The sequence below is a fragment of the Alosa alosa genome, chromosome 1, assembly GCF_017589495.1.
Source record: "Alosa alosa isolate M-15738 ecotype Scorff River chromosome 1, AALO_Geno_1.1, whole genome shotgun sequence".
Taxonomy (NCBI): domain Eukaryota; kingdom Metazoa; phylum Chordata; class Actinopteri; order Clupeiformes; family Clupeidae; genus Alosa; species Alosa alosa.
The window spans coordinates 29,003,556-29,018,774 of record NC_063189.1 but is presented as its reverse complement, the minus strand read 5'-3'; the positions used below and the strand labels follow the sequence as shown (position 1 = coordinate 29,018,774).

General features: G+C 40.8%; 1 protein-coding gene across 2 annotated transcripts in view; it reads left to right on the top strand.

Moving 5' to 3' along the window:
- Positions 1-15,219, top strand: part of arhgap10 (Rho GTPase activating protein 10) — a 65,790-nt gene that overhangs the window by 45,975 nt on the left and 4,596 nt on the right. For both annotated transcript variants that reach the window (XR_007194125.1, XM_048248454.1), the window contains one exon: positions 14,639-14,755. Coding sequence is in view for 1 of the 2 variants with exons in the window: in XM_048248454.1 (XP_048104411.1) it covers positions 14,639-14,755 (117 nt within the window). In the remaining variant the exon portion in view is untranslated. The remainder of the gene's footprint in view (positions 1-14,638; positions 14,756-15,219) is intronic.

Sequence of the window (15,219 nt, the reverse complement as noted above, 5' to 3'; positions counted from 1 at the left end):
TTTCAACCTCAGTAGTTTCCAATAAAATACTGTATAATATCAATATACTGTATATAAGTAAGAGTTGTAAAACGTTTGAATATTCTTTTAAAGCAAATGTTTACATACATGCATACGTACATATGGCCATTAGTACATACGTGGTAGGTCTTGTATGCTGTGGAAATTATTCATTGCTGCGACTACGCCGTTCCATCCGCCATCTTTTGTCCTGTGCAGTGTTGCCACAGTTACCTTGAAAAAGTAATCTGATTACCGATTTCTGATTACTCCTTTAAAAAGTAACTTAGTTACTTTACTGATTACTTGATTTTAAAAGTAACTAAGTTAGATTACAAGTTACTTTATTAGTTACTTTCAGCAGCTGCCGACAACACCCCCCACCGCCTCAACATAAAAATGATAACCGGTTTTGCCAATACTCACTATACTGGAAGTGCATTTTAACATCCCAACCTAACCTACTTAGATACTAAAATTCAGATGTTTGTTCAATAATGTCTAGTCAGTACACCAAATAAGGAAGGCCTATTGATATAAATTGTGATGGTAAAATATGTAGATTTTGTAGTTTGGCCTTTTCATGTAGCCTTGGCAACTAGCTATCTAGTAGTAGGCCTGAGTAATATGCAAATGAAATTACACTTGTTAAAGTCACCTCAACAAGTCTTTTGCAATCATTTAACCTGCCGTGAGCAATGCTAAAGTCAGTGTTACAAACAGTGCAGTGTGCAAGACTATCATTATGTTTTACTCTTATGAGACAATTGGGTACACTTTTTGTAGTCTGATGTGAAATGAGTCTTAAATGTTCTTTTTGAGGGGCACTGACTCTGCCATGACGCTCCTGTTCCTAGATACACTAACTGAACTGATTAATTAAGTTCAGGAGAAAAGAGATATAAGCTAAGCCCACCTACACTGAAAACTGATTGGTTGATTTAGCAAAACAGACCATGCTCTCTGTCTTGGATGCGCTTGCAGGCACACACGCACACTCCTCTCTCTCTCTCCCTCTCCGTTGTGTGCGCGTTTAACGCAGATGCACACGCGATTTGAAGTCCGGTCTGGCTTGCGTGCTCTTGTTCCTCTAGGTTCCGGGAGATTTTATGTAGGTAATTTGCGGGCGTCAGGATATCAATATGTGGGAGACTCCCAAAACTTCGGGAGACTTGGGATGTCTAGCTAGACAGCACTTTGTCGCCAGCACAGAATGTACAATGTACCGTAATGTAATGTTGTCATGTTTAGCTGACACAAACTCAAAATAATGACCGTATAGAAAAAAATAATGACTGTATAGATAAAATGTGCATCTCTCTCCTCCCTCCATTGTTTACGTTTGTCTCGCTGCGTGGTTTTACACGCGAGTTGTCCTCATGCTGAAAAGGTTGGCATAGCCTACATGACGTTAATCCCCGAGACAAGAAGAAAGCAAAGAATATATCTTTTTACTAAGGAAAATGACAAAAATAGTAACGCACAGTAACTTTAATCTGATTACTGGTTTGTAAATAGTAGTGCGTTAGATTACTCGTTACCGAAAAAAGTGGTCAAAATAGACTAACTCGTTACTTAGTAACGCGTTACTGGCATCACTGGTCCTGTGTGTCAATGTCTTGTATGTGGAGCGCTTTGGGTTGCACTCTGTGCATGAAAATGCACTATATAAATAAGTCACTTGACTTGACTATTATTATTACAGTGCATGAAAATGCACTGTACTGTTCTTCCTAGGCTTTTTACAGTGCATGAAAATGCACTGTACTGTTCTTCCTAGGCTTCTTCTTGTTCTTATTCTTCCTTATAACGCATTTAATGCAGCTTCAACCGTTTAACATAGAAACTTTATTCAAACTGTGTTGCGTAGGTCTTACTTAGAACATGGGTGCTTTGTATTTTTCATCTTTGTAACTTTTATACTTTTTAAACTATTAATTAAAAACTATTAAAATTTCCCCATTGACTTAACATTGTGATTATGACATCACAATACGGCCATTAGGCAAAAGAGTGTCCCAGTGACGCCACTTCCATTTGCCTCCATGGGATCTTTCAAAAAATTTTGAACGCCAGTCTATGGCGAAAAAGAAATTATTTTCTGGTCCCGGTTGACTTGTGCCTTGAATTACCCATATGATGTTTGTCAATTTAAAGACAAATTTTCATGTAAAGACATTTGCAGTTTGTTTCGTAACTATTGAATTACAACATTGTGAAAGATCGTAATTCCAACGACTACAAACCCATCAGTCGCGCTAGTGACGTTAGCTCATTCACAGCCACACTAGATTGTACAAGCATACCAGCAACAGGTCTTAATTGTAGTGATGCACCGATGTGAAAATTGTGGCTGATACCGATAACCGATATTAATTTTGCTGTTATGGCCGATACCGATATTTACCAATGTCGATATATCTGTATAGAAAACACATTCTTATGATAATCAAATAAAGAGCTATTTTCCAAAATGCATTTTTTAAATGCATTTTTTTTTAAACGTTTTCAATAGCCTACCTTAGAACACCAGAGGATTAGAATATATCTGTATTATTATTTTATATCCTGATATAAAAAGAGAGAATACTGAATGTCTGATATTTATGACAGCACTTTATGCAGATTAGCCTATAGGTATGGCACACTATAGGCCTACTATTTATATTACAACTCTCCCTCTTTAATTCAGCTGTGTGGTTGAAGCCTGGAAATATTGTAAACAAAGTAGCATAGTAGCATAGTTGGCTAGCTTATCATAGTCTACTGATTGGACTGTTCAGTATCCCCATGTGTGTTTAAGTTTAAAGGTAATACTTGTTTTCCTTGGTACAGGCACTTTTGGGAAACATTGGTATTGAGATGATCAGTCAACTTGAAACCAAGAGTTTTAAACAAATATGTGCAGCATGCTAATGTTGCTTAGCAGATTTAATAGTAATTTAGCTAGTCGTCTTCTATGAGTCCTTGCTTTCAACGATTGTAATGTTTTATTTGGATTTGCGTTGGCGAAGTCGCAGCGTGTCCATTGAGTGAGTGAGTGAGCCAGAGAGAGCGGGGCAAAGAGAGGGGTGTTGTAAAATGGTGTTGCGGCTCCTTTAAGAGAGCTCCGTGTGTGTGTGTGTGTGTGTGTGTGTGTGTGTGTGTGTGTGTGTGTGTGTGTGTGTGGGAAGCTGGGAAGGAGGGAGATGGAGTGAGGAAGTGTATGTATGCTACTGGAGCAGAGAGTGTGGAAGTTCAAGTTGGAGTCTGTACACAGTGTGAGCGGTGTTACTGTCCGAAATAAAACTCCATAAAGTTCAGCTCGTGTATTTTGCTCATCAGAAATGGGACCGTGACCCCGACGTTATTCTATCTTATAACATCGGCCCTCGAATAACGAATCTCCCCTGCGTTTCTGACTACGGTCTGAAACAAAGCAGGAAAGGTTAACAGGGGGTTTATACGGTTTGGTAAAGTCTACAATGAAAGCAACATAGGCTACCGCCAAGTAAAGCGGGAGATGTGTGTTGTTTATGTGGCCGCGTAAGCTGCAAAGCACTGCTAGACACTAGAAAGGGTGTGTCGGTTCTGCCTTTTCACACCGCGACACAGGTTTGTGGATATGAGTGTTGCGATTTCAGTTTTGAATCGCATATCGTTACAGCCCTATTAAATTCCTATTACGACCATATAACTACATTCTGCCTGATACACAGTTATATTTAGCCTACCGCGAGAGATGTGCTAGGCGTGACATGACATGCAAGCCAGCCATCAACTTGACTGCAAGCAACGCGAGCAGCTGATACAACGCAGCGTTTTGAAAGAACTTTTGTCAGATGCCCAGTGTCATCTTTCTGTCAGTCTTGTTGCCCTGCTATTTTAAAAAAGAAATATGATGCAATAGAAGGGCATATTTAACGGATTCAGTGTAGACAGATAACACGCTTGGATCGCTACACACACGTCAAATACACAGGAATGATTATCGGCCTGTTCACATCGGCCCTATTTTGACATTGGACCGATACCGATGTGTAAAAAAATGACCATATCGGCCGATATTATATCGGCGGCCGATATATCGTGCATCACTACTTAATTGGGCTTTCCTTGCCGATGAAAATACCATGAGTCAGAGGATTAAACACATCAGTTAAGTTGTATTTGTCCATAGACTGTACATTAGATACTGTTAAGTGACATAGCAGGCAGCAAGATGCAACCGTTAACTAGCATAACAGCTAATCTTATCGTTAATTACGTTGGTGACGTACATGACGGATTTGCACAAAACCAACATAACTTTTGAAGTCTATCGAACAACAGTACTTTCTTGACGTAAAAAATTATCTTTTAAATTCACACACATCATATGTAAAATGTGTGGCACAATTCAAACTGGACCAAAAAATAATTGTTTTCTCTCCATTAACTCCCGTTCAAATTTTTTTTAAAGATGGGTCCCTTGTAGCGGAAGTAAAACGGAAGTCACTGGGACACTCTATTAGAATCCTATGCCAGGTGGCCAGCATGCAAAGCATACAAACTGGCTCTCTTAAGACTACACATCCTGTTCAACTGCTTCCTCTGCCAAAAACTGCTTCAAAATAAGTCCTCACTACAATAATTCACTGTTAAACAATTTAACCCTTTAAACTACTGAACTTTTTAACTTTTCAGCCATTGTAACTGTCACTTGTCATCAACTATGACTCCTACCAACTGTAGCTAGTTAGCATTGTTAACATAGTTAGCATAGTTAACATTTTTAGCAAAACTGCTAGAAAACATTAGCTAAGTTAACTAAGTAGCATGGTTAGTAGGGGTGGGCGATATGGACATAAAATAATATCTCAATATTTTTTGTGATATTGACGATAACGATAATTAGTCGACATCCTTTAAAACATTGTTTTTGTTAAAGTCTGAGTTACTTTACAGCTCATTATTTATGAATAGCATCAGTACAATAATAACCAATAACCTAACCTGTGAACCAAATCAACCAATGCATTGTCACTCTGACACATTTCCAATTCTGCCCCCACTTGTGTGTGTGGCAATGACATGGTCTAGCCAGCTACATTAGAGAAGATGAATAGGCCTAACAGTTTCCCAAGAAAAAGTCTGAAGCTGAAGTTCAAGAGCAGTTTAAGAGCAATCTTGTAGGCTAGCATTCCAAGTTACAGAATAGAAACTAATGTGTTAGCTTATGGCTAATGTATATGAGAAATCCCCTAGAGAATCCCCTAGAGAACGGTTAGCATAATCGGTAAACATAGATACTTAGAGCGAACTTCAGTCCATTTACAAAAGAGTTACATGAGAATAGTTCTTTGTTTACAACTGACTATTAAAATACTCAAAGGCTAATGTTTTCTCTCCATATAATACCGTGTGGGAAAAAACGTGACTGTCTCATCAATGCTACTTGAACAGAAGTAGCCGCATAAAATCCCTAGTAGGCTACTCTCGCTGCACAAAATAAACATTTGGCATGCGTGTGACAACGTTGTTGTGACCCACGTGACACTTGCTCTGCTGCAGCCAGGGGCTTCTCCCGCATACACCTCCTGGGAATGTATGAGTCTTCAATGCGTGATTTTGAGTGCGTGATTTTGAGAGTTTTTTTCCCCATAAGTAATTTAAATACTCGATAATGTCAATTTGCACATCGTTAAAACAACAATCACGATATTATCGCAGACTATATATATCGCCCACCCCTAATGGTTAGCATTGTTAGCATAGTTAGCATTTTTAGCAAAACTGCTAGAAAACATTAGCTAAATTATCTAAGTAGCATGGTTAATATAGTTAGCATAGTTAGCATTTTTAGCAAAACTGTTAGAAAAAATTAACTAAGTAGCATGGTTAGCATAGTAAGCGTTGTTAGCATCGTTAACATTTTTTGCAAAACTACTAGAAAACGTTAGCTAAGTAACATGGTTAACATAATTAACATTGTTAGCATTTTTAGCAAAACTGCTAAAAAACATTAGCTAAGTTTGCTAAGTAGCATGTTTAGCATTGTTAACATTGTTAGCATAGTTAAAATTGTTAGCATAACTGCTAGCAAACCTTAGAGCCATTCCAACTTTCAGTTATCATCAAATATCTACTTATACACAGCCATTAAATTATTTGAATATCAACATTCAATAAACTTTCAGTCTGTCAACAACTTTTAAACTATTTACGTTCAACTTTTAAACGGTCTACTTTTAAATTATCATTAAACTAGCTGGCTATCAACAACTTTTAAACTATCTACATTCAACTTTTAAACAGTCTACTTTTAAACTATCAACTTTTATTAAGCTATGCAATAACCACCATGTCTATCCTAGCATCACCGTAGTAACCATCTCTGTATTATCTATTTTAACTATACATGATATTTTACATCACAACTTTTGCATTTTCATACACTGGTATTTCCTTGGAATTGCATTTCTAGTTCTTTTTCTTCTTCTTCTAACGCAGTTAATGCAGCTTCAACCGTTTAACGTAGAAACTTCATTCAATCTGCGTTGCGTAGGTCTTACTTAGGACAAGGGTGCTTTGTATTTTTTTTCATCTTTGTAACTTTTATACTTTATAAACTATTAATTAAAAACTATTCAAAATTTCCCCATAGACTTAACATTGGGCTGATGACATCACAATAGGACCGTTAAGCAATTAGAATCTTGGGCCAGGTGGCCAGGCCACCTGCACCAACTGTTAGTTTATCAGGCTTTAAGCATACAATTTCATTCTCTTAAGACTACAGATCCTGTTCCACTGCTTCCTCTGTCCACAACTGTTTCAAAATAAAAGTCCTCACCACAATAATTCACTGTTAAACAATTTAACCATTTAAACTATCCACCTATTTAACTGTTCAGTCATTCCAACTATATTAAACCACCACCTACCTAGCAACCAACATAGCAACCACCTCAAGTACCCTAGCAACAGCCTAGCAACCATGCCAAATACTCTAGCAACAGCCTAGCAACCACTTCCACAGTTAAAATGTAGCAACCAATGTAGGCAACCAATGAGTTTAACCTAGCAACCAGCATAGCAACCACCACAACTAACCTAGCAACAGCCTAGCAACTACTTCCACAGTTACAACCTAGCAACCAATATAGCAACCAATGAGTTTAACCTAGCAACAGCATAGCAACCACCATAACTACCCTGGCAACAGCCTAGCAACCACCTCAAGTACCCTAGCAACAGCCTAGCAACCATATCAAATACCCTAGCTGCGGCCTCTTTCTCTATTCCTAAACAGCTTTCCCCCTGCTCACTCAACTCAGCAAGTTATGGCAGCCCGCGTGCAGCCCTCTACCTTGCCTTCCGCTACTACGGCTTCTTTCTCTTTTCCAGCTAATCAACCCTCCCCACTTTTCTCTTTGCCTACCCAGGGTGCTGCGCAACCTCCTCCCCCTTCCCCCATAGCGACCGCGTTGCTACCTTTTCCCCATCATCTCCCGCCGGCGCGAACCGTGTTCGAGCCCACGTTCGAGCCCAGCCAGGGACCGCGTCCCTGGTTCTCCCTCACCCCTCTTTCCCTGGATTGGTGCCACCACCCTATAGGCTACCGTCTCGGCATCTCATCTGAGACCATGTCGACATGAAATAGTAATACAATATAATCTATGTCAGGGGTTCCCAAACTTTTCCACGACAAGGCCCCCCAAATACCAATAGATTCTGGCCAAGGACCCCCTTGATGTGTTATTAAACCTATCGACAATACTACCACAAATGTAAAAATACATTAAGCTAATACTTAGCCACAAGCACTTCGCGATGGAGCATACAGTCTGTAAAAATTGTATTTGGGGCTTTCTGCTATATGAGAGCTATCGCTCTACTATTATTCCAAGTCATTATCATGGGAAATATAATGTTTAGATATGCGTCACATTATTATAATGCCATTGTATAACAATCCTCATAGTAATAGGTATATTTTAAACTTTTCAAATGTATTTATTTGTTGCTTTTATTTTTCCTTTCAACTTGTTGAGGCCCTCCTGGCGGCCCCCCAGGGGGCCCCGGCCCCCACTTTGAAAACCACTGATCTACGTGATGATCACAAAATGCATTTAAGGGAGCATTGCTTTACCCTAACTCAAGGCCGGCATTGACCGTAAGGCAGCTGATACACAGGAGCTGTTGCTCTGTCGCTTATTGCCAAGAGGGCAAGGAAAGAAATTTGTCTGGGAGTTTTTTTCGCCTTCCTCTGTGTTCAGAGAGTGTCAGCATATTAAAGTCCTTCCCTAGCTGACCAAGGGAGCACCTACACCACCGTGTAGCTCTACTCCGTTACTTCTCTAGCTGAGCCTTGGAGCACCCGCACCAGCGTGTAGCTCTGCTCTGTTCCTCGGCATCCTCTCTAATAATGTGTTGCTACTCATCACTTCTCTTGCCGTTATAGCTACCGCAGTTAGCTACAGCAGCCTATTTTAATTGCTTAGGCTTTACTGCGTGTTTGGGCTGTCATTTCCAACATCTACTCTCTCCTGCAGCCCTATACAATTTGGCTAATTACTCTTTCCATCGCATGGATAGATCCCCCCTCCAGACTACGGACGCTCCGTTACTCACTTCTGGATTCAAACGCAGCTCAACGCTGTTCCTACGCAAATCGGAATCCCAGCAGGCCGTTACTCTACTCATTATTTTATGGTGCAGCCACCAATGCGGCAAATAACGGCCTGTCCGATCAAGCGCTCAAAACTCTCGGCCCGTGGTCCTCCGACGCCTATCACTCTTATATCAGATCAAGTCTCTCTGATCTGAGGAAATTAGCGCACCTCACACTCTTCCGTTGCTGGAAATAGGGTCCCTCATCTTTAACGCATTTTTTGGGGTGTATGGCGGAATCCTGCACGACTCCTGCCTGCGCAGTTGATTCCTGCACGATCCCGCAAATCACTTCAGGACCCTAGCCAGAGACTTCGCCAAACATGCTTTTCTATTATGCTATTATATTATCTCTTTGCATTACAGAATGTGAACTAGTGAAATGGCGTTTACAAACGGAAGTTCGGGAGGAGCATGACTGAATTTGACACGCCTCCTTCAATCAGACCGGTTATTTATTTGCAGTTTGCCTCTACCTGCCGAAGTTGCAGCATCGGCGTCACTCCGCTTACAACCCACCACCTCCCCTTAAGCCTCCCGTCTTCCATAGTTCAAGAATAAAGGGGTGTATGGCGGAATCCTGCACGACTCCTGCCTGCGCAGTTGACTCCTGCACAATCCCGCAAATCACTTCAGGAACCTGGCCAGAGACTTCGCCAAACATGCTTTTCTATTATGCTATTATATTATCTGTTTGCAAATTACAGAATGTGAACTAGTGAAACAGGTTTAATGTAGTTGAACACGCACATGAACAGAATCTCTCCATGTTCTTTGCTTCGTTCACACATGAGCTAATTTATATAATGCCCGTCCAAAATACTAGGAGGGGAGTAGTGTAAGAGCCACCTAAGTTCGGAGTTCCAAATGTCAGGAGATGTTGTTCAGATATACGGCCAAACCGCTTGATATCCACAGAACATGCAGACTTACATCTATGTCTGTATCATCTGTGAATGTGTGTTTGGTGCTGGATTCTCCAACATTTTCTTTTTGTGACCAGGTTATGTTGTGGCCCTTTTTAACAACACAATGGCAATGCCATCTTTAAGTAAGGGATAATGTATAGAACGCCGGTCATTATTGGGAAAATAAGTCCCGACAGGGCGAACCGGGTCTTGTTCCGCCCTGAAGTGACTTATTTTCCCATTAATGACCGGCGTTCTATACATTATCCCGCTTATTACACGGCTACTTGCCAAAACGAAACAATAAACTCCCCACGATGTGACTCTTTAGCCTACATAGCCTAGGCTATAGCCCATTTGTCACCGTTTCATCGTGGCTTTTGGTGAGAAACAAATAGTTCGCAACAGCACACGCTGAACTTGAATTAAACATTCTTTAGAACACAGCTGATCAACTGTCTGCTTTTACTTTTGAATGAAGTTAAATGTAAAATGTAATGCCGTGTAAGGTTTATGAAAATTAGGCTCTTCAATTTATTTACATGTTTGACATCTCTGCCAATAATTATGTAAACCATGTCTGAGCCATGGGTCCAGTTTTCCACGTGGACAAGGTCAAGACTTTTGTGTCTGTCTTCACAGTAGGGCCGTTTCCATTACCGGAACTGAACTTGGTTTTACGGGGCCGTTTGTTTGCGTTTCCTTTAGATCAGTGGTTCTCAAACTTTTTCTTTCATTCCCCACTTTGATCAAGGGGGCATTCTCGAGCCCCACCTGTCCCTCATCACTCTAAGAAAGTGGTAGGTCAAGCTTAAAATTGTCAAATTTATTGAAATAATGACAAGTTCTAAATATATCCTCTTCAACAGAGTTAAAATCAGCTGGTGCTGCAGATATAATAATAAATAAATACATAACACGCATATTTCTGTTTTCCAGCAACATATTAGGAAGCATAGGCCATTTTACAGCATTGTACAATATATTCAATGAAATACCAACATGCTGCATTAAATGGATCCATAATTCAGTCATACTGAGCACTGCTGGTTGGGAAATATTTTTGAAATAAACTTTGCAGGGATGTGATGTAGGCCTACTGTTTAATACATGGGATCACAAGAGTGCCTCCCAATCAGACGTTTCAGCGATATCGCTCAGAAATCTCAAAGGCATAATACTGTCTCGATTGAGGCGCCTGTCCCATACTCAAGTTTTTTTGGTGAATGCAGTAATCTTATTTGTTAGGTGAGGTAGGTGCTTGTCTTTGCCTTGTAACTGGACATTTAACTCAAATGTCTCGCTAAGATATCAAATATATCGCTAAGATAGGCCAGATTCGTCAAGAAATGTTCATTAGTGAACGTGCTTGCAGATTCAAACATGCGCTTTTCCTCCAAGAAGAGGCGACTTCGAGCTCAAACACGCGCGACAGCACTTTACCTCGGGAAAGCCACCTTGCCTTGCTGTGAAACAGTACAGCCTTTTGGTCAGCTACCATCTCTTCGCTAAGTGCAGAGAATAGACGCGCTTTTAAGGGCCGGGTTTTGATGAAATTCACCACTCACAACAACGTTCAAAATCTCATGTATGTCGGGAATAACTAAGCTGCCATGACACGAGCGCTTCCCTGTGCATAACACAGTGCGTCCATTGCGCATCGGGTGCTACCTGGGCCCAGGCTACAGAAAAAAAAAAAACTCCTGTTTTTCACGTCAGTTCGCGCCCCACCTGGCATGTCTCCGCGACCCAGTAGTGGGTCATGACCCACAGTTTGAGAAACGCTGCTTTAGATTAACCGCTCCATAACGCGGCATTCCAGGAACTTCTACTGGGCTGAATGAAGTCCCTGCTTCGGGGTGTGAATGAGGTGAGAGTGGAAGGCAACAAGATTTTTTTGTTTGTTTTAAACCCAGCAAGGCAGACATCAGTTACAGCTAAATTAATTACAGGTTAGACTTGTTGGTTAGCTTGTTAAGTTGAGGTCGCCAACACGGGATGAACAAATATCCGCTAAAAATATTTTTTTACTGGTTAGAATTTGATGGTATATTAATTTATCAAGTAGGTGATAATAATTACAAATGAAACCTACATATACAACATGTGGTCTCTATTGACTTCAGTTCCATTTGAAGGTATTTGCGTAAAATAGCTAATGCAAAAAAATAAAAAATTCGCCTGCGAGGAGGATAAACTAATTTAGGTAGTAAGAATGTTTACATGTAGGTTACTGTCTCTACACGTAAGTAAAATTATAATAAAGGATTTAGCAGAGGTGTATCAATGTGGAAAGAGTATTTGCTACAGCTGCTATGCCATTTTAGTTAATCTAATTAGTATCACGATCTTGCAGCAAAAGCAAATGGGTCCTGTAACAAACTTTCAGAGGCTGGCAAGTTCAAACAGGGTCCTTAAATTCCACTGGAAAAGCAAGGACTGAGAGGACCGAGTGAGAGCGGGTTCCTGGACAAGTTCCTGCCTCCAAGGTTTTACCCCGAACGCCCATAATGAAAACTCGCTTATATAGTGTTCCAGTAGCCCCGTTTACATGGAAATTTTTTTGTTATTTCGATTAAACTATTCCGAAGGAAAGTCTTATCTGTCATCTTCACCTTGCTTATAATCAAGAAAGATGATCCCAACATATTGGTTCTGCTGTGGGCAATGTGGAGAAGACTGTGACGACAAGTAGCTGAACATTTTGTGGGTAGGCCTAATATTACAGTATCTTTAGACCTCTTAGTTTGCTACCCCTGCCTCCTCCCAAGACCAATGGATGGGGGTCCGCAGCAAGGACTGGTGGGAGAGAGCTGCACTCTCTGAATTTTCCCATGTTGAATGGAACCAAAACCAAACATGTGCAAAGATTCCACCGCCAGCAGACAACCCAGTTGACCATATACATAGCTGTTCAAGATCGGAATAAGAAAGTGGTTGAAAAATGGTTCAGTCAACGGAACTATTTTTACTGACTATTAGATGAGATTAATTTTCTTTGCTCTGGCATAATTGTAATTAAGGAAGCAATTTTTGGCTAAAAAAAAGTTTTCTGTCCTTTTTACTTAGTTGCTAAGTATAGTAAAATTATTTTCATTGCTATACCTGCATTCAGAAAATAAATTGAATGATTATAAATCACATTAGTTGTGTACATTTTGGAAAAATTAACTTTAAACTGGGCAGTTTTATATTAGCTCCTTTGTTTGCTTAGTGTGTGTGTGTGTGTAGGAGGGGTGACGAGAAAATGTGGGTGAAAGTAAGTCTCCATGTGTGAGAGAGATGGATAAAAGTGAGAGAGAGAGAGAGAGAGAGAGCGCTGGCAGCAGGCCTGTGTCAGAGGGTTAATGTGAGTCTGTGCTGCACTGCAGTGAGCTAGAGACTCCTGCTGCTGCTGCTCACCGACTGCAGAACCATTAATCACCCACACTCATCTACTGTCCCAGCCGTCTGACGCCGACTCCCTCTCCCTCTCTGTCTTTTCCTCTCTCTCTTATTCTCTTATCTCGTCTCTCTCCTCTGTTCTGTTTCTTTTGTCTGCCCTCTCTCTCTCTCTCTCTAACTCAGTCCTTCCATATTTGTCTGCCTTGCTGTCTCTTTGATTTTCTGTTTCTCCCTCAGTCTCTCCTCCCTGCGTTAACTAAGCCTCTCTCACTCCCCTGGGCTCTCTCACCCTCTATCTTTCTCTCTCTCTCTCCTGTGCTCTCTCTCTCTCTCTCTCTCTCTCTAACACTCCTCTACCTTTTCTTTCTGTTCCTGTCTTCTTTGTGTAAGGTTGGTTATACATGCATACATGCGTATGTATTGGCAATATTTTAGTAGAAAGCATAGCAGATTCAAACACAGTACTTTCATGCACAATTCCGTCCAAGCCCATTACCTGAGCCGTGTTAGTTAGAGCTTTCTATTCTTGACATTTGGTCTTTATTATGTTCACTTTCTTATGAAAGAATCTCACCGGAAATCATCTCGGTCTGGTCTACAACAATTTCAGGTTGGAGCTGTTATTTGAACTGTGCAGATGATCAGAAAGGAGGATGAGATATAGATATATATGCAGGGACAGAGAGGCAGAGAGAGAGAGCTGCAGGGACAGGGAGGCAGACAGAGGGCAGAAATGAAGATGACTTATTAAATATGCCTCAGCACTCCAAAGTGGTGTAAAACCAACGGTGGAAATTAAACTTTATGGCAAAGATTTTGTTAATGCAGTGCCCATTTCTACAATAATCATGTCAATCTTACAACACTCAGCTTTTAGGTTCTTGTCTATTTCAGGCATAAAATGTATAATGATGTGTGCTACAAGAGAATGTTAAATGGCCGTCTTGTTTAGTTTAGTAGTGTGCGGTTGTTTGGGCTTTTCTAGCTGCAGTGAGTGCACGGGAGATGGGAGAACAAGAGACAGAGGGGAGGGAGTGAGCCAGAGGTGGGAGGCACAGAGAAGCTGGAGTCTGGAGGCGAGGTTACTAGCGCTGAGTCTGGAGGCGAGGCTACTATCGCTGAGGAGAGGCACTAGCTCTGCTCGGATGAGGGTCACGTTAAGAGTGCTACAGTGCCACTACATACACATTAACACACACATTCTCAGTAATGCTTTCACTTTCACATACTTCTTCTTGTCTGTGCTTATCTGCTTATATCATACACACCTAAACCTGCGCATCATGTTAACGTCCTTGTTTGTGAAGTATATTTTACTTAGTTGTTATGCTCTGAGTACCATGAGACTATTTTGGCTATTTAAGGCTATTTTGTTCTCAAGGTACTCTGGATAATGTTTTAATACGGTGCCACAAAAAATATTTTAAAAAGAGTTTTTTATCAAGTGTACATGTAGATTTAAAGAATTGTATTTAAATTATTTTATCTATATCAAACATTATGTTTAAACTTTGTTTTATTTGTTTGTTTTAATTATACCTTTTTGCCATGATCTGGCCATATATGTGAATTAAACTAAAGTGACTACTACTACTATGTAAGTGTGATGCACAGCATGTGTTTGTGTCTGTCCGAGGCTACCTTTGCAGCGGACTGGAGGAGGTGTGAGGTTATGTGGTCAGCCTTGTGAGGGTTGTGTGTTTTGTGTGTAGGCTGAGCTCTGCCAGGGTGTCGTGGATGAACTCGGTGTCGGCTACCCCAGCAACACCCCAGGCCACCCCCAGCCGAGCCCCGAGAGGAGTGACGGACGGCGAGCCGGCCGAGGAGAGGTGAGTGGCGTCCCGTGTGGGCAGAGCTGCACCAGTGCCCCACATCCCAGTGCCTCCAGTCAGAAGGAGGGCAGAAATGGGGCCTAGCCAACACAGTGTGAATAGAAGGCTGATGTGGGCTTCCATGGTCTTTTCTACTGCCTGCTGTTCTATGCTGTATACAAGCTGTATGTTTTATTTTAAGCCTGTCTTGAAGACACTGCATTCCTAATCTACTTGCTCATCATTCTTTCCAAAGTGTTTTTTTTTTTTTTTTTTTTTTTTTTAAATCCTTTATACAAAGATCCCATCAAATGATTTGACAAATGTATAGATGCTGTCTTACGGGTTGTCTAAATCATTTGCTACCAAATAGTTTCATCCAAATATGTTGATGTTGATTATGGTTCTTAGCAGACACCTTTAATATAGAAAATATATACATGTGGAATAGTTGGTATTTGGCTGGAGACTCCAAGGCCTGG